This window comes from Ruditapes philippinarum, unplaced genomic scaffold, assembly GCF_026571515.1.
Source record: "Ruditapes philippinarum isolate M1 unplaced genomic scaffold, ASM2657151v2 ctg370_1_1_1_1, whole genome shotgun sequence".
NCBI classification, from domain to species: domain Eukaryota; kingdom Metazoa; phylum Mollusca; class Bivalvia; order Venerida; family Veneridae; genus Ruditapes; species Ruditapes philippinarum.
In genome coordinates, this window is record NW_026852008.1 from 281,563 (window position 1) to 308,039 (window position 26,477).

General features: G+C 33.2%; 2 protein-coding genes across 2 annotated transcripts in view; one reads left to right on the forward strand and one right to left on the reverse strand.

Moving 5' to 3' along the window:
* Positions 1-3,556: 3,556 nt before the first annotated feature.
* Positions 3,557-10,604, reverse strand: LOC132746260 (methionine-R-sulfoxide reductase B1-like). The gene is made up of 4 exons (XM_060735352.1): positions 10,435-10,604; positions 7,682-7,824; positions 6,956-7,077; positions 3,557-5,230 (listed from the first exon to the last, which is right to left on the reverse strand). Exons 1-3 carry the CDS (start codon positions 10,487-10,489, stop codon positions 6,961-6,963), a joined length of 315 nt encoding a protein of 104 aa, XP_060591335.1. The 5' UTR covers positions 10,490-10,604; the 3' UTR covers positions 3,557-5,230; positions 6,956-6,960.
* Positions 10,605-22,061: 11,457 nt separating this feature from the next.
* LOC132746264 (uncharacterized) overlaps positions 22,062-26,477 on the forward strand; it is a 118,730-nt gene continuing 114,314 nt past the window's right edge. The window contains exons 1-3 of the mRNA XM_060735367.1: positions 22,062-22,220; positions 24,859-24,996; positions 25,452-25,523. Of these exons, the coding sequence (XP_060591350.1) occupies positions 24,894-24,996; positions 25,452-25,523 (175 nt within the window). The 5' untranslated portion in view covers positions 22,062-22,220; positions 24,859-24,893. The remainder of the gene's footprint in view (positions 22,221-24,858; positions 24,997-25,451; positions 25,524-26,477) is intronic.

The window sequence follows — 26,477 nt, forward strand, 5'->3', positions numbered from 1 at the left end:
ACATTGTTTACATTTTGCTATTTAATGACAAATAATTTTATACTTGGCCTTAATTTTTTCAGGTAACAAGCATCCTTCATGCTTTAAAACTATTATTTCAAAGTTATAAAACTCATGCTTGCCCTTTCCAAAGAAGTAAAAAATTATTAGGCATAATGAACCTGTAAGAATAGCAGTAACTCCATCAGTAATACAAAAATATATGAGCAATAATGAAAGACCATGCAGAATAAAAACATTCCAGTGCAATATATAATACCTTTTATTAATACATTTTAATATACACCAGTCAGATAGTCAAAAACAATTTAACATAAAATGTAAAAACAGCGTCTTTCAAATAGAATTATGCCCCTGCCTTGATTGTTAGATCAGTTGTACCCCTGCATCTATTTGAAAGACACTGGTAAAAGGAAGAAAAACTAGAACTATCACTAAATGTGATTAATACCCCCACAAGTCTGCTTCGGAAATGAGGATGTTACTAGTAACAGAATACCTTGTAAAAGAATTGAAACATAGAGTTATGGTTGTGGGCAATTAAAGATAATTGTGGTTCATGTATGTTGCATTTCCTTTCAATGTGGTTGGCCATTGATGAAGTTTAATTGAATTACTCTGTAATAAGTCCAGAAAGACAAAGAAAAAGAACAAAGGGCAATAACTCTATAAATACTGAAGATAGAGTTATAGTTCTTGTGCACTGCACTTCCTCTTATTATGCTTGACCATTGTATGAAGTTGTTTTGGATTCCAACCAGTACGTTTTAAGTTATGCTCCGGACAAGGAAAAGTATCAAAGGGCAGTAACTCTGTATTTTGTCAAAATGGAGTTATGGCTCTTGTGCACTGCACTTCCTTTGAATGTCCTTGACAACTGTATGAAGTTGTACTGAATTCCAAACAGTAGTTTTCAAGTTATGCTCTGGACAAGGAAAAGTAACAAAGGGCAATAACTCTGTAATTAGTCAAGATGAAGTTATGGTTCTTGTGCACTGCACTTCCCCTTATTGTGCTTGACCATTGAATGAAGTGGTTTTGAATTCCAACCAGTAGTTTTCAAGTCATGCTCTGGACAAGGAAAAGTAACAAAGGGCAGTAACTCTGTAATTAGTCAAGATGGAGTTATGGTTCTTATGCACTGCACTTCCTCTCAATCTACTTGACCATTGTATGAAGTAATAATGAATTCCAACAATAAGTTTTCCAGTTATGGTCCGGACAAAAGAAAGCAATGGAAAAGTAACAAAGGGCAATAACTCTGTAATTAGTCAAGATGGAGTTATTGTTCTTGTGCACTGCACTTCCCCTTATTGTGCTTGACCATTGTATGAAGTTGTTTTGAATTCCAACCAGTAGTTTTAAAGTCATGCTCTGGACAAGAAAAAGGAACAAAGGGCAGTAACTCTGTAATAAGTCAAAATGGAGTTATGGTTCTTGTGCACTGCACTTCCTCTCAATGTGCTGGACCATTGTATGAAGTTATAATGAATTCCAACAATTAGTCTTCAAGTTATGGTCCGGACAAAAGAAAGCAATGGAAAAGTAATAAAGGGCAATAACTCTGTAATTTCTTTAGATAGAGTTATGGTTCTTATGCACTGCACTTCCTCTCAATGTGCTTGACCATTGTATGTAGTTATATTGAATTCCAACCATTAGTCTTCAAGTTATGGTCCGGACAAAAAAAAGAAGGCAATGGAAAAGCAACAAAGGGCAATAACTCTGTAATTACTTTAGATAGAGTTATGGTTCTTGTGCACTGCACTTCCCCTTATTGTGTTTGACAATTGTATGAAGTTGTTTTGAATTCCAACCAGTAGTTTTCAAGTTATGCCACGGACAAGGAAAAGTAACAAAGGGCAATAACTCTGTAATTAGTCAAGATAGAGTTATGTTTCTTACGCACTGCACTTCCTCTCAATGTGCTTGACCATTGTATGTAGTTATATTGAATTCCAACCATTAGTCTTCAAGTTATGCTCCGGACAAGGAAAATGCAACGGACAAAAAAAAAGCAATGGAAAAGCAACAAAGGGCAATAACTCTGTAATTACTTTAGATAGAGTTATGGTTCTTGTGCACTGCACTTCCCCTTATTGTGTTTGACAATTGTATGAAGTTGTTTTGAATTCCAACCAGTAGTTTTCAAGTTATGCCACGGACAAGGAAAAGTAACAAAGGGCAATAACTCTGTAATTAGTCAAGATAGAGTTATGTTTCTTACGCACTGCACTTCCTCTCAATGTGCTTGACCATTGTATGTAGTTATATTGAATTCCAACCATTAGTCTTCAAGTTATGCTCCGGACAAGGAAAATGCAACGGACAAAAAAAAAGCAATGGAAAAGCAACAAAGGGCAATAACTCTGTAATTACTTTAGATAGAGTTATGGTTCTTGTGCACTGCACTTCCCCTTATTGTGTTTGACAATTGTATGAAGTTGTTTTGAATTCCAACCAGTAGTTTTCAAGTTATGCCCCGGACAAGGAAAAGTAACAAAGGGCAATAACTCTGTAATTAGTCATGATAGAGTTATGGTTCTTGTGCACTGCACTTCCTCTCAATGTGCTTGACCATTGTATGTAGTTATATTGAATTCCAACCATTAGTTTTCAAGTTATGCTCCGGACAAGGAAAATGCAACGGACGTCTGGACCGACCGACCGACCGACCGACCGACCGACCGACCGCCCGACCGACCAACCGACCGACCGACCGACCGACCACCGAGTGACTCCTATATACCCCCCCAAACTTCGTTTTTGGGGGTAAAAAATAACATAACTTTAAATCCAGTGAAAAAACAGCAGATCATAACTTCATAATATATAACATGTATCTGCATACTTGTTCATAGTATAACCCTTATAGGCTGAATTCTTTAAGTGCAATTGTCCAGCTTCCATGCTTGGAATGGCCAATGGGGAATATGATGGTCAGAATGCATGTAACTGCAGGCTGACCTAGCTGTATACTGGTGGTAAAGGCTGACAGCAGGTTCAGGGCTATTATGAGGACAATAATATTTTTTTTTGATGTTTTAACCTGCTACTGTCTATATTATCAGCTGGATAAAGCCTTGCCAGATAAACTTACCTATCTCCAGTCATTATGTCATATGATCATACAGATGACATCACATGGTTAGCAGCAAAACTAAACTACATATAGATGCTGTTTTATTGAGGAAAGGAAAAGTAAGAATGAAACCATTTAAATAATCAAAAACATGATCAAAGTAGACTAAAACAGGATAAATCAAATACATGGTTGATTTCCAGATAGGAGAGGGTCTATCAATTCGCTGCGAAAGGGAATCTTGGCTCACTTAAGCTTGCCAAGTTACACTTTCTCGCTCACAGGATAAACCTTTTCCATCCAGACATGATCACATCAACCATGTTTTCTCTATTTATATATTCAAGGCTTCAAATGCAAGATTTTTACATTCATAACAATTTAAATATTAGTTATCACAGAAAAATCTTCAGGGAAGCAATTCATGTAAATCCTCGTTAAAATACTCTTTTTTTTGTATACTTATTTAACTCAAGATATAACCATCTTTTATAATGGTTTAAAGTTTAATTAGTTTAATTTCCTTGAATACCCATACAATGACTTTCTTAAGGTCAAAATATTGGTTAATGATTTCAGCTTATTTGGAAGATTTACAGAAAAGCTTGCCTGGATAATAAAACTAGATAAATTAATACAGGTTGAAGTTTTTAACCAAAAAAATGTTATACATACACATAATATAGTACTTTATTCACTTTACTTGACAATACCACAGCTTGAATACTACAATTTCAAATTCTTGAAGAAAAAACCTAAGGCAATTAAATGTTCTATTAATACAAAATATTTTTTAGTTATACTTAACTGATTTATAATGTACATGCCATTTTAGTCTAAAATCTTTATCTTACTAAAATAATGATCTAAAAAAGCTTAAGAGAGCATTCCTGCCAGTAGCCATCATTTCTATGCAGTCCAATTCTTAATGCAAAATTCTTAATGAATATTAACTCGCTCCTTTCTTGAAAAAGAATCACAGATTTTTCATGACACTATTCATACTGTGTTAACTATAGTTTTTTTAAAGATTAAAACATAACTTATCTTAACTTTATTTACTCAAAAGATGTTTATTTTCATTTAAAAAGAGAATGTACAGCAATTATTAGTATTTATCAAATATAAGACAATTGACATAATACAACTTTAAATTAATTTTATTTATAATACATTGTGTATTTTATTAAAAGTATTGTATGTATATTTGTAAAAACTTCATGCTATATTAACTTGTATTGTTGTACGAAGAAACATAACAAGCAATTACCATCACTCTGACTGGCTATTTTCCATCAAGGAGCCCTCCTACTGTGAGGGTTTATGCTCCTCAACATCATTCTGCCATCAGAATGGGTCATTAACTCTTACTCATGCCAAATGTACAACACCTATTAGATTTCCAGCAAGCTTAGCTATCTTTTCTCAGAATATTTCATGTGTGTGACGCTTTGTTGTTTCCCTTACACATTTTCTATCATACAGTTGCTAACCCGGATCAAAACCAGTTGTATTCTTGACATTTCCATGGCACTTTATCTGTTATACAGTTGTTAACATAACCAGATGTCTTCTTGATGTTTCCATTGCACTTTATCTGTTATACAGTTGTTAACATAACCAGATGTCTTCTTGACATTTCCATGGCACTTTATCTGTTATACAGTTGTTAACATAACCAGATGTCTTCTTGACATTTCCATGGCACTTTATCTGTTATACAGTTGTTGACATTACAGTTGTTAACATTACCAGATGTCTTCTTGATGTTTCCATTGCACTTTATCTGTTATACACTTGTTAACATAACCAGATGTCTTCTTGATGTTTCCATGGCACTTTATCTGTTATACAGTTGTTAACATAACCAGATGTCTTCTTGATGTTTCCATGGCACTTCATCTGTTATACAGTTGTTAACATAACCAGATGTCTTCTTGATGTTTCCATGGCACTTATCTGTTATACAGTTGTTAACATAACTGATGTCATTGTGTTGTTTATCCATACATGGTCATTGCTTGAATGTTAACTCATTACCTGCCATCATGATGTTCCAGAGACAGCTCAAAATTGCCTTTGATCCAATTTTTGTTAAACCTGATTCTATGCTTGCTGGAAATCCAATTTTATCTTTACATTATGAATCTAAAAGATAAAGAAAATAATTTGTTTACTTAAATATGTATAACAAGGGCCACTGCTGGACGAGGGCAACGCTCGACTCTTTTACTTTTTCTAAAAGCAAACAAATAAACGGTTTAAACAAATCTTTAAAAAAGAAAAAAAGTTTTTCCTTTCTTTAATTTTAATAGATCTTTCTAATATTACTTGTTTTGTTCAAGTATGAATCCTTTCCATAAATGTCAAGGTCATATTTACATTATTTCACATGTCTGTTTGGTCATATGTGTTATTTTGTCCCTGTATGAATCAAATCCATACATTAATAACAAAATTATGACAACTTAACCAAAATTCAATACTTTGACCTTGATGGTCAAGGTCATTTAAAGCTCAAAAAATATGATAAACAAGATCAACAAAAAAAGGCGGCGTTCAATGAACCCAATCCCCATATGACCCAGCAACAAGAACCAATGGCAAGGAGCCCAGGCGGACCCCAAACAAAAACAGGACAGGGCAAAGACAGAGCACGGACAGGCCAATCATTAAATGATAAATAATTTGTAACTGATTAGGAATTCAAAGAAAATAATAATAGGCCCACAAAGGGGAAGGGGACAGGAGACGGGGGGAAGGGGGGGGGGGGTAATCAAAGAAATAAAAACTAGAGGCAATGGGGAAGATACTTACCGTAGACGAGAAAACAACAAGGGACACAAGCTCAAAGTTAGTCTGTTCTTCTTGAAGGTCATGACCCAAGGGTTGTTGTGGCCAAGTATGAAGACAATAAACCCAGAACAACCTTTTAGAAGGTCTTGTCCAAAATGTTGCTTTGTCAAAGTATGAAGATAATCCATTTATTAATTACCAAGTTAGTCAATTATAGCAAAAATCAAAGAAAGTTCAATTTAACCTTCAAGGTCAAGGTCATAAAAGAGCCAAGGCCAATTTGAGTTTGATATACATCAAGATCTTATTCTAAAGAATGTTATGTTATAATATGAAGTCAACCCATTCATCAATAACAAAGTTACAGCCAGTAACAGCAAAACAATGAAAATTCAATAATTTGACCTTCAAGATCAAGGTCATTCAAGGTCTGTCTGGTTAACTTGAAGGTCTATCCTTAAAGATTAATATGGCCAAGTCTGAAGACAATCCATTTCAAATAACAATGTTATAAAATCAGCAAAAAACAAGCAAAATTTAGATATTTAAGTTTGAAGGTCAAGGTCATTTATGAATGAAGGTCAAAGTTAGTCTGTTCTTCTTGAAGGTCTTGACCCAAGGGTTGTTGTGGCCAAGTATGAAGACAATACACGTTATGATCAAGGTTAAAGTTTGCGAATGACAACGGCAACGTCGACATGTACAGTACCTCTTTTTTTTCCAAAAAAAAATCAAGCTAATTATTTAATTAACTGCTTATAAAGTTCTTTTAAGACTTGGCTATATGCAATCTCACCTTGACTTAGTCAAAGTTAAAATTGAATTGTTTAAAGCATCTACACAACCTACCTACCAAATGAATTTTTGTAACAGACAATTCAAAATCTTATATTGAGTAATATTGTTTGACAAACTATTGCCAAAACCTACAATCAATATTATGTTGACTTTATAAATGATGTAATATAACTTAATATGTTCTCTAAAATATTAAAGTGAACTGTAACAAGAGCCCATATGAAAATACTAATGAAAGTCTATAAATGATACACTGATACAGTAAGTAATTTCACAAACCTATGCTATTTAGGTACAAATTTCAAAGAGGCACTGAATATTCAGAAACGACTTTGGCCTTTCTTTGGTCCATCACCCAAAAATTCATGTCCAAGACCATTTCCACATTTTGCACAGGAAACCTGCAATTATGGAACTTCCATTTTAAATATAAAAATATGCTGGACAAAAAAGTTTATTAATAGTGTCAAACAAATGTTTTTATTTTCTGTTAAACTTAAAATGATGTGAAATATGTTCTCTCCTTCCTTGGTCTAACACAAAGATTTTGATATTTTACTTTTATTGTTTTCTCAGGCATGAAGAAATTGTTGATTCATTGTAACATGCTGATGATGAATGAAAAGTGAAAGCTAATCATGCTTAACTTTGAGTGCTAGAGCTTAATCAAAGCCCATTGCAACTTGACTTATAATACAATTACATACATAAACATATAATACTGTATAATATAAGGACGTCAGTGGCAGAGTGGTTAAGTTCGTTGACTTTAAACCACTTGACCCTCACTGATGTGGGTTTGAATCCTGACATGGACTTTGGACTCTTTCATCTGAGGGGGCAATCAGCTAGCTTATGTAACGTCGGTAGTTCTACTGTGGTGCCCGATTTGTGCCTGAAGGGTCACCTTAGGTCTTCCTCCACCAGTAAAACTGGAAAGTAGCCATATGACCTATACTGTGTTGGTTTGATGAAAAGTTCATCCTACAAAAAAACATATAATACCTTTAGTGCCCCTGGTGATTCTTGTCGTTTAGAAAGACAGTCTGGTGTAATAGGATCAAAAAATGCAGGCCATGGTGTTTGGTGCTCATACTTTTGAGAACTGTGAAATAATTCTGCCTCACAGTTGGAACATGAATACACTCCTGTAAACACAACAGATCATCATATCATTATATCTTTTGCAGTTCAAAATATGCCATGTATAATTATTCATACAAGGACATGATAATAAATGCTGCCAGAAAAATGGTCTCCTGCTGAAACATATGTCAACTTAAAACTTGTTTCAATTTGAATACAAAGCAAATTGTGTATTGCTTAAATTGCTTTAATGGTAAATTGATTTTACGGTTGTAACAAGACTTTGGTACAGATCAAAAATAGGCAGCTATTTCTAATATCTTATTGAATCTAGCTTGACTTGAATTTTGAAATCAATATTTACACTAGAGTTTCATTTTTATATTACATGTATTATCAAAATGTAGTAGATACACTGTAGTATGTTAATAGCTGAAAGAATTCTCTAACGAGCAGATATATTGACAGGTTAAATTTGACATTGTGCAATTATTTTACTCAATTTTCAGCGGATGACGGTGTAAACTGTAATGGCTGTATGACCTTTATAAAAACTAGGAGTTATTTGGAGCAATGAAACCAAAAAACATAGGATAACTCATAGCACGAAGTGGAAAAAAGAACAACTTTAAATATGAAGTTGTCAAGATGACTGCAACTTCAAGTGAAATTATTTCCTTTTCACTGATTTTATAAAAATATTGGAATACACTTTAAAAATATGATTGTTAATAAAAAAAGTAGAGTACACTTTATGATTGTTAATAGTAAGTAGAAGAGTTTTAAGAATACTCTGGAGGTAAGAGAAACTAAGATCTACAATATATAAATGATTTTGGACCAAACCCATTTTCAACAATTCATGCCTGTAGCGTGTATCCAAGAACCGTCGGGGGAGGAACTAGGAATGGGCAGAATAGTCTGACAATCATCTGAGTGAAGTCACAGTATTTCTACTTGTACTTGACACTCCTGAATAGTCAAAGAAGATTATGACTGGGTGGTGCTGTCAGGGAAAAACAGTATTAGTCAAAAATAATATAACAGTTTAAAGATAAAAGAACAGAGTGCAGTAATCAAAAATAAAATATTAGTCTTTCTGCTGGGACTAGATTGGATATGACCTGGGAGACTATTCCTATAGCTCTTGGACAGGATGAGTTGAAATGATACTGGGTACAAAACTAGGGTTTAAAAAACGGTCAGACGGTGAAGGCAAATACAATATGTCTTTGTGTCTGCCAAAAATTAAGACATAATAATGCAGTTAATTGTTTTAGAGTTTATACCATAGGCGGATAGTTTAAAGATGACTTTATGATGGTATACCTTATCAAATGCTTTGGAGAAGTCAATTACTATAACATTTAACATCAGTCTGTTGACTTTTGTCTAAACTGACAGTAAAGCTGACTAGTTCAGAACACTTTGACCTAAACCATGTCAGAGGGGGCGAGGAATATTATATTTATCAAAATAATTCATCATGCTGGAGACTGCAATATGGTCGATAATTTTTCGAAACAATACCGGTTAGTGAGGTTAGTCTGTAATGGCTGGGTTTTATCTTTGGGCCTTCGTGTACCCTGGGACAATAACAGTTTTTTCCAATCCAAGGGGACAATATTGGAATTATGGAATTTTACAAAGGATGGGGTCATTTCAATACACAAGGACGGGAGAGATTTCATAGGTCCATTTGCTTGCAGTGTGTAAGAACACACAATAATTTATCAATTCTTTCAACAGTAATGTTAATAGATTGTGTGTGACCTAATTAGAAACTTTCCAGCTCTAAGCAAATCTGTGTCATGGAAAGGGGTTTGGGCTGCAGAAGATTGATTCAAATAAGCTATTCAATTTTCATTATCAATGGGTTTTGTGTAAGTACTAAGTAACTCATTCACATCTGAGTGGGTGATACATCATACTCCAACACAGTTATCTGTAATTTTTTGAAGTCCTTAAAAAATATGTTGCAATGTAAAATTCTTAACAGAAATGTGTTCAACATCTTCATTTTGATCAAAATTATTGCACCAGGCCCAGTACCTTTATTCTATATACACTGTATTTGGATTTCATATTCTGTTTCTGGCATAAATACTTTGACAATTCTTTGACACTGAACATTATACTTTGAAGTTTCCTTTGAAAACTGAATGAAATGTTTGCTGACAGGTGTTGGCACAATGAATTGGATCATAAAGAAGTTATTTAACCTATTTTGTTTTATACTTTGGATAAGTAACATATTTTTTAAGGACTTGGAAAATTATGTGTTATATAAACATGAAAAAGGGGAAATAATTCTCACAAAAGTGACAGTTTCCAAATATTTTTCTTTCTGTTTAGGTTATACATTATGCTCAATAAACAAACAAAGTTTAAAAGAAATCTCATTACTTTTCTAGAAATATGATTTTTTATGTCATAAGCCCAATCCGGCATTTTCACTAGCCTGTTCAACGAGGCCCATAGTTTACAGCTGCAGATAGTCCAGGAAACGTTTGTCTTAGTTCCCTTTTCTTCTAGATAATTACCACAGATTATTTACTGGGCCTTCAAAATTCATAAATTAAACAGAAACAGAAAGTTGAGCAACAACATAATTTTTTATCCGAAAGGCATTGTATCCGAAAACATTACAAAAACACACAACCGTTTCTCACCTTTCTCGAAGTGATCTTTATATTTTTCACCGCCAAACCACGAACAAAAAGACATGTCTATTTGACAAGGTAGTAGATATAATTTAAAAATTATATATATCGATATATTTGTATATATATTAAAATTAGTGTACAATTACATAACGAGTCACATGCCAACTTATCACTGGTATACGGTACTTCGCATTGTGACCGGTATTACGGTTTGGGTGGTGTAATTTCAACCTAATTAAAGACACTTAAAAATACATAACTACTTAACGCAGAAATGGTTAAGGAAGAAACAAGCCGTTAAAAGTTGGCAGTCTAGTGACGTTCTTGTATTAAAATTCCTGTGTTGAAGGATTTTTTTTCACACTTACAATGGCAATCACTTTTCATTTAAATACAATTTTGAATGGATTTATTTATGCACAATTCTTGAACAGAAAATGTAGCTAATTTGATATTTGAGGACCAATTCCGCAGCTGAATTTATTGAAGTACTTAAATGTCCAGTGTTATTATCACTTGTTTAATAATACACAATTGACAGTGCACACAATTCACAGATTAGCCCAATTGTTGATGAAGTCTATATGCCTTATCAGCTAGGGTCTTTCAATTTTATTTGAAATACTCTGGCTTAATGAGGGTCCATTTGTCCAAAATGCAGCTTTTGCTTTCGAGTACGAACCCGGATATGTCGCCAGTCATGCCCTTTAAAGGCTTCATTTTGAAGCACAAAGTGGTGATAATATTTACCTTCATGCAACTACCACGGATCGAGTATTAGCCAAATATATGAATTTTGAGCAAAAAATAATTAAGAAGGTTACTGTACGACGGCCAATGAGCATCTTAATGTACAGTAATTTAAACATAGTTTATTTTTTAAAACAAGTATACACGTTAACAATCTACAAATAAAACTTAACAACACATGAAATGAATGAAAATGGATCAGAACCGAAAGCTGATGCTTATATATAGGTCTTATCCACCGATTTATATTACAATTGTTATTAAATTGCTAAGTGTTTTTAGTTTTATTTTAGCTCGAGTAGGCGCGTCAATGAAAAATGACTCTTTTTTTTTTCACTTTAAACGGTCTTTGTTTTGGGTATGTGATAAAAAGAATATTAAATTCGTGTAAGTTCATTACTGAATTTATTACACCAGAGGCTCGCATAATATGATTTTATTCAACTCGTGTAATAAATTCAGTATTTAACTTACACTCATTCAATATCCTATATCTAGAAGTATTGCCGACTAGAGAGAAAATTAAGATAATTTGGTGTACAAGATCGTGAGTCATCTTGTAAAAAAGTGTTAGCTTAATTGTGGGGTTTCCTTCGAGTATGGAGCGTTTCCCATGGTACTTCCTTCTGAAGTTCATGGAGAGAAACACGTTTTGTAGAACCAGAAACGATTCGAGCTGCATCGTTTTGGATTTTGTCTAGTTCTGTTTTGAGTTCACCTGAGCACAAAGTGATCAAAGATCACAATTTGTTTGGCGTCCATCGTCTATCAGTGCGTCCATCGTCAACTTTTTATTCAAACGACTTCTTCTCAGAAACCTCAGGGCCAAATTAAATTAAATTTTCCTGGAATGTCCCAAGCATGAAGCTCGATCTACACTAAAATAGTTCAAATGATTTGTTTTATTGGAATCTGAGTCAGAAGGGCTAAAATAGATTTTTGAAATCTTTAAAAAATTTCTTCTCTAAAAGTGCAATGCCTAGTCTGTAGCCAGAGATGATTTTGTCATTCTCTGCATATATTAAACGATGATTCTGTATTAAGTACGTTTAGTTATATTTATTATACACAGGTACACAAAATGTATGGGTTAAACTTTGTTCAAAGTAGGATATACAATGTAATTCATTATTAAACATATGCATGCATAATGCTCCGCAAACCGTTATCTTCTTAAACTTTACGGAGCAGGAACAAGACACTTTACTACCCCCCTGTCCCCTATAAGCACGCCCGTTTAACTCACAACGAGTGAAAAATGTCCAAGGTCTTGCCTAAAGGGGTGTTGTTTCAAAATATGAGTAGAATCCGTATACTAATAAGGAAGTTATGACCAATTTTTAAGTTTTTGGACAATTTGACCTTCAAGGTGAAGGTCATTCAGGGGTCAAGGTCAAAAGAATATAGGATAGTTGAAAGGCCTTGTCCAAAGATGTGTTGTGCCTAAACATTATGCCAGGACATTATGTTTTTGGACAATTTGACCTTCAAATTAAAGGCCATTCAGGGGTCAAGGTAAAAAATACAGGTCCGTAGGAAGGTGGTAAGTAATGTTGTGTTCAAATATGAATCAAATCCGTTTACTAATAAGGAAGTTATGGCCAATGTTAAAGTTTTCGGACAGATTGACGAACTGACAGACGGACAGTTCAAAACTAATATGCCTCCCTTTGGGGTATGCACAACGTCTTGCAAAGAAATGCTGCTGTGCAAAAACGTTTTAATTGCTGTGGTAGATTGAAAATTATATTTTCACCATCTGAATTACATATTAAAACTATACACGCACTGCGCTTGTCTTGCTCACAACGAGGTTATGGTGCTCGCAACGAGGATTAAAGCAAAAAAGGTATATCTTCGTTTCTATGAAGACTTTCAGATAATAATTTACGCTGAAGACTTGTGGGCATCTGTTTCAGGTTAGAATGCACAAAACGTCACCAGAATCGACGTTTTCAATGTTAAATTAGGTCCAAAGAGAAGTTGTCTCCAGTTTTCCAGCTACCCCGAGTGACTGCGTCGCACGGTATTTCCATCAAATTGTCCACCAACAGGCACTATCTTTACATGTGCATACTCGGAAAACACATCGCTAGCTAACTGCATTTCGATATTTTTACATAAATGTCTGTAATCTTCAAAAATTATGAAAAACCCACCTTGTTTATCGTGTCATACGTCAAAGATGGGTGCTCACAACGAGGAACGGAAGTTGCTCACAACTTTTTTACCGATGGACATTTTTCACTCGTTGTGAGTTAAACGGGCGTGTATAAGGATTTAATCATTTGAAACGGCCGAAAATGGATAAATTGCTCGTTTTGTTCAGCTAGTTCGTATGGAAAACGTAATCGTTAAAGCCTTTTAAAATTTTGATATATATGCTTGTTGTCGAGTAAGTTTTTTTCGAATAGCTGTAAAGCAATTTTTCGGGATACATCGCCAATGCTTACAGACACCTCACCCTAAGACACTGTACACTCTAGAAACCTGACACACTTTATCAAAAGGTGAAGTGTGGCGGCATTGCCGTGTGACTAGTAGCCTAATGATCGCTAGCCGCATGGGTTCAAACCCCGTTAGGCGCAAGCCGTTGTTTCCTTGAGCAAGAAACTTTACACTCATTGCTAAGTACGTACTGGTTGCTTCCAGGAACGGATTCGAAAGTGTGTCTATAAGCTTATAGCTTCCTACACAATCAAACTTAAATAAATTCTGTATGAACCCAAAGGTGAAATGTCCTCTATATTTAAGATTTGAAATTTTCATTATGTACATATAGTAATTAATTCGAAATACTCTGGAAATTCGCGAGAAAGGTTGTTTTGGTGATTTCTAGGGCAGTTTCGAATATAGGTCATTTGGGGTCGAAAACTACGTCACACAGCCCAAATATGGAAGAACCTCATTAACACTTTAGAGGCTACAGTTTTGATCCAAAACTCCTGGAAATCGATTAGAAAGTTTGATGTATTAGATGTATTTGATGGCATTAGATGTATAAATGTCACTGATTCAAAATATGTTTAAAACTTTATATTATTAAACATTACTATATTCTAGAAATAAATACAAAAATTACAAAAGTTTACCATCTGTTTGAAAAACATTGACGAATAAAGTTCAACTTTTGTTTCGGCTTTAAACAACAACAACAACAACAACAACAGTAACAACAAAGTTGTTTTCATTATCTGTAGAAAAGTTTCTCTTATTTGAAATTTTCCTTACTTTAGGAACTATACTTTTTAAATAACTTCAAATAAATCAATGTAATGTATATGGAGAGATTTTTTTGTTTGTACCTGTCATTTTACATCAAATAAGAAAAGGGTGGGGTATGAAAAACCGTCAGATTTTGTCAAATGTAATCGGGGGAATCAAATATTTTTTAATAATAATTATCTAGAAACTATTCTGAATTATTTGTGCAAAATTTAAAGAAAGTTTACCGTGTTGATTTTAAATAATAATCATTTTAATTCGTTATGCTTTCCAATTTCATACATTTCACAGTAAGAATTATACATAAAACTTCAAATTTTTTCTTAAATATTACAAATTTTAGATATAGATTATTATTAAGAAAGAAAATAATAATCTGACAAAACAAAAAGAAGAAAAAAGACAAAAATTAAAAAAAGATATTGCATCGTCTAGATGGGATTTGAATCCATGCCCTATCGAAACTCTGCAAGTTCAAAAAATGGCTCATCTTAGGTCAAAAAGTAGATCATATAGCCCAAATATTGAAAATACAGTCCGAATATTGAAAAGCCTCGTTAAAACTTTAGAGGATAGTTTTTTGGTCGAATTCTCCTGGAAATTGGTCAGAAAGGTTGTTTGTCTAGGCAAGATAGGATTTGCACAAATTGTAATATGGAATGGTCGAAAATGAATATCATTTAGTTTGTCCCAAACACACAGTTATGAGAAATAAATATCTAAAACATTATTACTGTAAATGGCCTTCATTAAAACAATTGAATTTTTTTATTAACAACGTCACCTGAAGAATTAATTGGTTTAAGCAAATACATGTATATATGTTTGTTTTGCATTTTGCGATAGACACAGAATTTTATTTCATCCTTATACTTCCTGTGCTAAGCTTTGTTTATGGTATTTTCTTGTATTTGAACTTGTACCACTGTTAACATTATTTCATGTATAGGTATAATGTTGTTATAACATTTGTGCAAATAAAATGTTGTTGTTGTTGTATGATTTCTAGCTCAATTTCAATTATAGTTCATCAGTGGTCAAAAACTAGGTTACGCAGTCCAAATAAGGAAGAACATTGCTAACACTGTAGAGGATACTGTAAATAGGTCCAAGTTTCCTGGAAATTAGTCAGAAAGGTTGTTTAGATGGTTTCTATGTCATGTTTGAATATGGGTCTTCTGGGGTGAAAAACCCAAATTATGGAAGAATATTGTTACATTTTAGAGGTAATATTTTCATCCAAAATATCCTGAAAATTTGTCAGAAAGTTTGTTCCGATGATTTCTAGCTCAGCTTTGAACATGGGTCATCCATGGTCAAAATCTAGTTCACACAGACCAAAAATGGAAAAAAACCTCCAGCGGTTACATTTTAGTCCAAATATCATGGACATTGGTCAAAAAGGTCACCGCTGGTTTGAACGATTTCCAGTTCAGGTTTGAATAAGGGTCATCTGAGGTCAAAAAAGGACACAGAACATAAAAGGCATATATTATAAAAACTTTAACATTTGCATTATTTCAGGTGCAGATATATGTTATGTTATATATGAATGTTATAATATCAGTTAAAGTTTATAGATTATATGTGCCTTTCACTCATTGCTAACAATAAGAATTCAGAGCCTCAGGTGAGCGATATAGGGGTCATTATGACCATTTTGTTTCATATTGGATACAATTGTCATATAATACGTCTGCATACTCTAATGTAGGTATAGGGTGGAAAGGGATTTTCTATCTAGCTGAAATTTAAATGATCTCATAATGTGAATTCTCTGCCAAGATAGTTCTATAATAGAATTGATATGTATATGCCACGAAACGCCGTAAAATGTTTGTGATAGGCTACTGACGATATCGGAGTGTCATTCATAAATAGTTGTGGGTGTAACGTTTTCCAGACTTTCGAGAAATTACCATAGTTTCAGATTTTGATGGATGGAAGGTAACTAACCAACGAGAAGCCCAAACAAAATTTTTATCAATGACAGATTGCATAATTTTGGCATAGTCTACGATGATATGGAGACTTGTATGGTCAGCAGATTGATGAACATCTGAACGTAGATTATCGACAATGTCGTTGATATATACCAGAAACAAGGGACCCAAGATAGAGCCTTGAGGAACTCCAGCATTGACAACTGACCAGAGACAATATGAAAAGGAGGTAGCCCTGAAAAGGGCTGTTGGTGCCAAGCAGAGGGCGTGCCTTTCAAGCTGACACTGTCTGTGCCAGGGGCTCACTCACCAAAGCAAACTTTTTCGTCGTCACTGCCTACTTTACAGGACCTTTCCCGTCGGCATTAGTCATGTAAGATACAAGTTTCGGTTATCTTTCAAGTTCTTCAAATCTTCTGCCGATGCCATGTGCCTTTATTGTGAGTGCACGTTCCGAGGGGAAGGAAGAAGTATTCGCCTGGTTATACTACCTTATTTCCTTATATATCAGTTTCTTCTGAATTATTGAGATAAGCCCTATATAGTAGTAGTTTTACAAGGCTGGTCATTTAATGTCCCAGTACATGTAAGCAACAACTATGTGTCATTCATTACTTTCATAACAGACAAAAAAATGAGTGGAAAAGGACAACGTCAATCCTTTTTATCTTTTATTTTCTGCTTTAAATACCTTTGGGCTGTACACTATTAAAACCCATCAAAGCTCCACCCCGCAGCACCCCACCCGGATGTTTAAATAAGCTTATAACATTTAACACAATCAAAATAAAATAAATTCGTATAGTGTAAACTAAATTATAAAGAGCCTATATAAGGTCCCTGCTATATACATGTATATAGTGGAAATATCATTATGGTAGGTCATTTTTTCACTGGCTGGGTTTTACGTCGTAACAACACAGTAGAGGTCGTATGGCGACTTTAAAGCTTCACGGGTGGAGGAGGACCTCGATTGCGTCTCCGAACATAACGGGCTCTGGACTAAAACTACCGACGTATATTAAACGGATAGCTTCCTCACATTAAAGATCCCATCGTGTCTGACGGGATTCGAACCCTCAGCGGCGAGGGGAAAGTAGTTGAATGTCAACGACTCTCTTTCACCACTCGGCCCGAACGCACCTCTTATAAAACACAATTTAATTCACAGTGTTACATCTGTATCATATTTTGTATTATTTATCTAAGAACATGTTCAATGTGCTTTATTGTGATGGACTATGTCCGTTGTGCGTTGTGTATCATCTTTTTTTTTAACAACATCTCTTTTTAAACGGTTGGGTGAATGTTGTTATAATTTAACGGAACGTTCCTTGTACGATGCTTCATTTATTTTAAAGGTATACTATGCTCATTCTTAAGTAAGGTATCACAGAAATTTATTGAAATTTATGAAATTCTTACTGACTACGTCTAATTTGACAAAAAAAAAAACGAATAAACTATGTATGGGAAGCCAATATATTACAGATATACGAATTTACATTTCATGTTAATAAATAGAGGTAATTAGAAATTCATTTCCTATAAAGTCTAAGATAAATTGTATAGTAAGAAATGAATACATATATTTTAATGATTGCACATAATGTGGACAAATATCTGCAGTACATATTTTACATATTCTTCGATGTTTGAAAATTGTTTCAGAAGCATAATTATATACATATATAAAATTTCACTAAAGTGTGGTAACAACCTTAATTACAACATGCAGGATTTTTAAAGATCCTGTATGTTGTAATTAAAAATAAATTTCTAATTACCTCTCTTTATTAACATGAAATGTAAATTCGGTAATATCTTTACAAATAATGCTTTTTGGAACTTACAATATTGATAAATCTTTATTTGAGCATTAGATTTTTGATATGAAACCATAACAAAATGCGTTACAGGATCTTTAATTATTCCTTGCTATAGTAATAATAGGATGAGTGATATAAGGGCCGTCTTGTCCCCTTTGTTCACTTCACGCTTTGTTGCTATTGACTATGTTATCTGTCAATGTATTATGCTATAATGCAGATAAACTGTATTGTATCGTATCGTATCGAATGGTATCGTATCGCATCGCATCGCATCGCATTGTAATGTATTGTATTGTATGTATTACGCTGCCATGTTGATATACAAACAAGTAATACAATTTTTTGAGCAATAAACGAAATTATGCTACCAAACTTTGACGGATATCACAAACCGTGTGCACAGTTTGTATATACAGTGACAGAAGAAATGTCTCGATTGATTAAAACAGATGAAATAAAAAATAAAGTAAAAGCAACGAAAGCACTTGCGAATAACTAACAATAATGAATTTATTTTTAAAACGGAATACTTAACATATGTCAGCAAATTTCTACCATTTGTTAACAAATACTGTCAAATATATACAAAAGGTGTATGATCTTGCTCTGCGTGAATTATACGGGTTACTGACAAAAAAGTTTAACCGTTTCGTCTCCGTCAATAAAACTGGAATAAAAGTGTACAGGTCGATTAATTTTAATAGATTTTAAAACAAAATCAATACCTATGATGTAATATAAACATTTTCATAATCTTCTTTTCAAAAACTGAACGCCCGTTTACATTGCCTTAAATAAATATGAATGAATAGGATACCCATGAATAACTTTATGAAATGATTCACTGACATGAAAAATACATTTTATTCAGAGTAGGATGTGCAACTTGTAGTGGTTGTGATTCATATTTAAATGTATATATTACGCATGTACTAAATATCCACCCGCCCTTTCAGACATAAGAGTACGGAACCCGGACCCCATGGTTAGTTATGGCAAGCATGTATCGCCTATCTAGATCGAGAACCTGTTGTCTGAGACAGCCTTATCATTGTTATATATTTCGACATTAACATCCATTTAAACAACAGTATAAAAAAACATAGTAGGGATCCAACTCGTGCAGGGTGAGCGTAATGATTAATTTGTAAACATTGATGATCGAAGTACGACATACAATTACTAACAGATTTCAGATGAGACTTTAAAACAGAATGGAGGTTCAGTGCAGATGTACTTAACACTTTGTTCATTGAAGATCCAGTTGTGTTTTACATAATTTCCTAAAGAAAATTCCTTATCAGACGTCTTTTTATGAAAAAAAAAATATTGTGTCACGGATCAGAACTGTTCACTATTATGGGAAGATGATGTATAAATGGTGGAAAAGCCGCGGCACAGTATTCCGAGGGTTCTGGTTTCGAGTCCCGGTCAGGCTGCACATTTTTCTCGCCATGTACGTGACATTGGCACTCAACGAGGGACCGTGACTGCACATAGCTCAAAGTTTAATTTTCATTGTTCTGTAACCCTGAGAAATTCGAGGACGAATTTCATGCAATAGAGTATGTCACCGTTCAGAACTGTTAACTTATTTACTTTATTTAGGAGTGTAAGCTGCCGGAAAGCTTGGTCGGTATGGTCGCGGAACGGTGTTCTGAAGGTCCCGTGCTCGAGTACCGGTCAGGCTGCACATTTTTCTAACCCTGTGACACGTCAACCAAATGGGTTTGATGTGGCGACTCTATACTAGTAATAACTTGTATAGAAAGTTTTAAGGTATTTTACTATCAAACTATTTTACGGTATGTAGCGACTCTTAGGTGTAGGAGGTCACGTGTTCACTAATATCACCTGTTTTTCGCCCAATGTGACAGACGCCAAGAATATAGAATATGTAACGCTTTTGAATGCCTTGATGAGGTCATGGAATCGATACCCAGTTAGTTATATCAGTACCTGAACGTATTTCTATTTATCTCTTCTAATATAAGCTTGTCAGTGATATGAGTTCGTCATATTTCATTACCTCCCTTTGACCGCTTGTACAAGTTTTACGCCTGTTTATGCACTTGTTATCGTGCTAAAGTTTAAGTTAATTTAAATTACAGTTGAAATATATTAAACTATTTTTATTTTGTAATAAATATATGTATTCAAAGTAGCATTCTGTATAGAAGGATTAGCTTTAGATTAATATTTATAAACATTACCATGTTTTTATACTATAATAGCTTTTATAAAAAAGCAATAATTGCTTTAAACAATTGACCTAGGTTTTAGGAAAAAAGTGGTTATACATTATCGGCATCGTGAACAATGCAGGTTTATATGTGCAATGCACATGTCTAGGGAAATACTCTTCTTTATTTATTAAAGGCATATTATACCTCAGAAAAAGATAAATATGTCCTTCTTTACAATGGACAAACAAGTGTTAAAAAATGTTTTAGAGCATGTAAGATGTTTATCGCCTGGAATAAGTAGCACTGAATGTTAAATTATTTGATATCAAAATAGCAAATATAAACAAACTAGTCATTTGACTTACATGCAAAATCCTTAACACTATAAATGTACTAGCAGCAGCAAAGGCTGGTTTAGGCCAGTGAGTATTTTTTAACTATAACTGGGCGCAGAAAATATAAAGAAAAAAACTTTGTAGAAATAAACGTTAAAGCAATTCCGGGGGAATAATAAGCCTTTCACCGAGTGCTCTGGTCGCTTGTTAATGCCGATGTTCTGTGGTTTGGTCACTTTTCGACGACATAATGGCCCTTTGTTGCTGTCCCTTTTCACCTTTGTACTACAGCTCATACTGCCTTTTTTAATCAGGAATTTAAACCATTTAATGATCAACATTATTTTTTGTCCAATCACATTGTAGTATTTTTCAAATTTCTGCTAAGTCTAACTTTGGTTAATGTGACTACTAACTAAATGAAATTTACTTAATCTGTCGTCTAACCTGAGTCTAACAAATTTCAATAATGCATTATATTAGGGAGGAGTTAGAGGTGTGATTTGCACTCTGAATTGTAAAATATCTAGGTTAGCAAAACAATGCCAACGAAAAAAACATTAAGTAAAGGTTAGTGTTTGATAATATTGTATAACTATTGTCAGCAAGTGCCTCGTTGCAAATTATTTATTATTGTTCAGTTGTTACTTCTGGAATAATTTACCACTGGCGGGAAAGTGCAGGCAGGTATGCCTATATAGAGAAATCTACTGATGTTACTGATACATAGACAAATATGAAGATTTTTACAAACGATCATTTTGTATAAGCAGAACATGTTTGTTTCATTACATTTTTTTTCTGTTAATATTGTTTAAATTTCTGTTTTGACGTTGTTGGTAAGGCGAATAGTAAAGCATATGTATATGGGTAAGGTTTCCTATGATTCACAAATCGTCATATAGAAACGAAGAAAAATCTTATTTATTCATTAATTTTACTTATTTTTTTGGACGATGTGTCATTTTCTAAAAGAGTGACAATGATAAAAGAATGTCCAAACTGTCTCACGTATTATTAATTTGCAGACTAGCCCTAAATTACTATGTCTACTGTCAGGCAGGTTTCAAAATTATATAATTCAATCTATTTTGTGCATGTAAAAAACAAAATGTCATAGTATCTATTTATGGTTTAGTTTAAAACTTGTTTCCCACGATTTTGAAAGTAGCGCCATAAAATCTTTAACAGTCCAGTGAGTAACGTATTCCGATTGGCTGCTATTTTTATGTACGCCCTCGACTATGTTATGCAAATGTCTAAACTTGAGCTGTCAAACCGGTTTTACCACTTTACGCTTGAATGCGTTCGGTATACTATACGTTCTAAAAATAGATCAAAATACAGCATTTTCTTTAATGAAAACGCCGGTAGACAAGACACAGTTGAATACACAAGGTGTGGTGTTATACCCAAACTAGAACCAGGTGTGACGGTTCGCAGTTTTGAGTAGTGTCTTAAAGCATCAACACTTAGAGGCTGGATTTTTCGTGAAAATTTTATATAATCTTTGATTCAAAGGTAATTAATTAACATTATTTTTGTATTTACATGCTTTTAAATCAATGATCAAACAAATGTTTATCATCTTAATTATTAAGAAAGCAAGAAAAACTGCAGAAAGTTAACTACACAGCTACGATTTAAATTTAATTGTTTAGTTGTTTGATCTTGTTTAATTTATATAGTCAGAGACATATAGATTTATCATTACTAGTGAACAAGCATTATAGAAATAAGTACAAATAGAAGATCATGTTGATACATTAATTTAAGTTTAAGAGTCTATTGTTTAATATAAATCTGATAAGCAAGTGTCACATAATTGTAGGCGTGAATTACTATGCTTGAAAATATTTGGCATGTTTAACAAGCAGGGCTGGGTATTTAGTTGCTTGTATATAAATCAATGTAATATTTTTTATTATTTCTTGGTTTTAAATGTTTCTTAAAAGCACACATACTATTCTTATACCTGTGATTTCTTATACGACCTATTTAAACATTTTTGGGTGGATTTGATAGTTTTAGCTTGGGGTGTGAAAAAAGAATGTGTAATCACATGAGTTTTGTGATCATACACATTAGGTTTGTTGATGAATCAAGATTTAATAACAATTTACCATTTCTTAAATTTAAACATTCAATTTTTCTTGAGTTTTCAATTATTTGTGATCTAAGCAATACCATGAGCTTAATTGTTTGTTTTAATCTTGTGAATACTTGTGAAAATGGGTTGATAATTTAAGTACCAGTGAGTCACATCATGATGCTTAACTATAATGTCCATATATTGCATGGCAATGGAAAGCTTTTATTGTACATGAAAAATGTAATATTCCATAAAAATGCTTAATTGAAATAACTTGCCCAGATCCTGGCTTTATGTAACAGCTAGTAGGTGTTGGCTTTTCTGATATCAGAAAAAAACATTTTCACAGATTAAGTAGAAATAGAATAAAACCTATTTCATAGGAGGGAATTATTCGATGATTTATAAAAGTTAAAACTTTATAATTTTATTGGAAGGGTTTGAGGAAAAGAATATTATACTGTAATCATATAGTTAATGATGCATTTAGTGTACAAATAATCTTCATCAGCTATATTATAACAGGTTTATATGATATATTTTGGTGTAGTTAACATTTGGGTAGTTGTAATTTTCAGAATGATTGCATAAGTTAAGTCTTGCATACATGTGAACTCTTCCACTTTAAGCGGGAGACTCCCACTTTTGGCAGCCATATTTTCAAAGATTTTTCTTAAAATAAGGGGTATTTTCAAAAATATAAGAAATCTCCCTACTTTTGATGTCAAAACTTCCTTCTTTGTTTATTGCAAATTCTAAAATCTCCCTCTTTTTGAAGTATAATCTCCCACTTGATCATCAAAAAAAGTTCACATGTATGGTCTTGATATATTATTAAAGCTACGGTATGTCTTTATTTATAAAATATTTCAAAATACGAAATATTTCAAATGAACATTATTTTGTAGGTTTTGGAGTTATTTTGACTTAAATCTATATTTTAGAAATAACTTTCTAATGCTTTATCATGGAATAAACATGGTTCCAATCCCAGTCAAATCTACAAGTGAAAAATCCAGAAATAAACATGGGACCCATGAGACAAAATAAATAGTTTTATTTATTATATACTTTTAAATGAAATATTGAGAAATATTGATGAAATAAAATGCGTATTTTCATTTTCCGTATTTTCACTGTAAAAATTTATTTTTCACTGCAGTGAAACATATTTTCCGTATTTTCACTGGTGTCTTGCCGGACTACTTTCTTTTAAATTCTGCCAGTACTCAAAATTTGAGGGAAAGTCTTGCAAATTTTAATGTCCAGAAAGAGAAAAATGTATATAATAAACAGAAAATTCAAGTTTTTTCTATAAATACATGATTTATTTTCATCTTGTGGCATGAAAATTACCATATTTCACTCGTGGCTACCGCCACTCATGAAATATTTATTTTCATACCACTCGATGAAAATAAATCATGTATTTATAGAAAAAACTTGAATATCCTCTATAGATTTTACCTCCTTAAGCAGTGTATATCATTGCAACTTTCGCCAGACTGAGTGATTTGTTCCTTCTTACCATAAACATAAAAATGGAGAGCCTCAGTACAATCCATTATGATCCTGCCTTTTATTTGGAAGTAGAAGAAGAAATCGATAGTAAAACTACAATTCTGAGACAAACTTGGGACAAATCCCTGGTAAAACTACAAGTCAGAGATAAATTTGGAACAAATCGCTGGTAAAACTGCAAGCCTGAGATGAAATTGGGACAAATCCATGGTAAAACTACAAGTCTGAGATAAATTTGGGATAAATCCTTGTTAAACAAGTCTGAGATAAACTTTGAACAAATCCATGGTAAAACTACAAGTCTGAGATAAACTTGGAACAAATCTGTGGTAAAACTACAAGCCTGAGATGAAATTGGGAATAATCCATGGTAAAACTACATTTGAAAATAAACTTTGGACAAATCCCTGGTAAAACAAGTAGTCTGAGATAAACTTGGGACAAATCCCTGGTAAAACTACAAGTCTGAGATAAACTTCCAAGAAAAACTGCAAGTTCATTAAACAAATTCAGACAGTTACATGATTCTTCCTTTTTCTTTTTCAGTCATTGGGGCACCAACGCCTCAACAAAGCTCTAAAATGGCGATTCACGCCAATTTGGCGTGCCAACTGTTAATTCTACTGGCAATGTTTAAGTATGTCCATCTTCAAGCTCAAGTTCAATCATCGGCTGTCAATCCATGTAAGTTTAATTGCCTTTTATACATTTAAACAAATATCCCACACTCAAGATAAGAAACATACAAATACAATATAATTATATATATTTTAAAATTCAAAGTAGAGTTGTCCTTTTGCTAAAACTTGTTTGATGACATACAGATAGGTTGTTGGACGATTAAATGTTTTTGATAGTGCAAAAAGTTTAATTATTAATAAAACATATTTGCTGAAAATTATCAGTTAAACTCATTATGTGTCTTAAATAGTTCATGAAGAAGCACCTTATGTCATTTACCAATAAAGCAGTTGGAAAGTTACTTTGTGAAGTTTGAATTTAAGCAAATTAAAAGAAAATATATGAAAGAGAAAATGTGACAGATCACTGTCCTTTAATTCAATTAAATTATTGTTTCTTTTTAAATAAATGTTGATGAAGGATAATTTTCAAATAATTTTTTCTTTCCCTTTTTATAGGTGAAGTATATAATTTTACTACTGGACAAGTGTTGCTCACTAAAAAAATTAGTGTAAGCATCCAAGAAACAGGTAAGATATTTGAACCTCTTTTTTGCCATTTCAGCATGTTAAACTTTGCAACAACACAATGATTCATTTCTGTTTTAGCCTACATGCATGTTCAAAAATAGGGCTGGGGCGAGTATCCGAGTACTCGGATAATCACGAATCAAAGTGAAAAATCGAGTTTGAATATTCGTAAGCCCAGAGATCGTGGATCGATATCTTATTTGCTTATATACATTTACGGTTTCTCACACACTAAAAGTCGAGAAAAATACGATTTGAGTATAAATTATGGGAAGTTAACCTATAAATACAATTAGCCGGTTAAAGACCATGTACCATGATGACGAGCTAGGAAGTAATTGGTTTCAAAAAACAAAACAAAAATACTCGGCCAAAGAATAAAAACATAAACCTGGTTGCATATATGTTTAATGTTTAGTATTGTTTTTTTTAAATAAACATGTTTTTAGAACTAATGTACATGTTTTTATGGGTGTCTTGATAACAAAAGATTTGTGGTTTGATTTGTGAATCGTAAGTGCTGAATCGTGGATCGGATTGGATCGTCACTTATCCGACGATCCACACCCCTATTCAAAAAATAAACGTGCTCAATTTTAAGCCTTAACTTGGTGAATTTGTTAAATGCATTTGCTGGGCTTTAAATTTGACAAAGTTTAATAGAAAGTTAAGGAAATTTCAATAACAGAGTACAAAAAATGAGCTTCCAGTAGTATAGAACCTGTTATAACAGCACAGCTGTAAGAGCAGGCCAGCCTGGCTGTATATTACTGGCAAGTTTTAACCCCTTTCAGTTACGTTAACAATTCAATTAGCATATCATGTTCAAATAACTTATTCTTTATTAGTACAAACACAATGAAATTTATTTTTAGTGAAGAAAAATGATTCATTGGCACAAATATTATAAAGTGTTTTACTTACAAAACACAAAAAGAGTTCCTTCATTTGTGT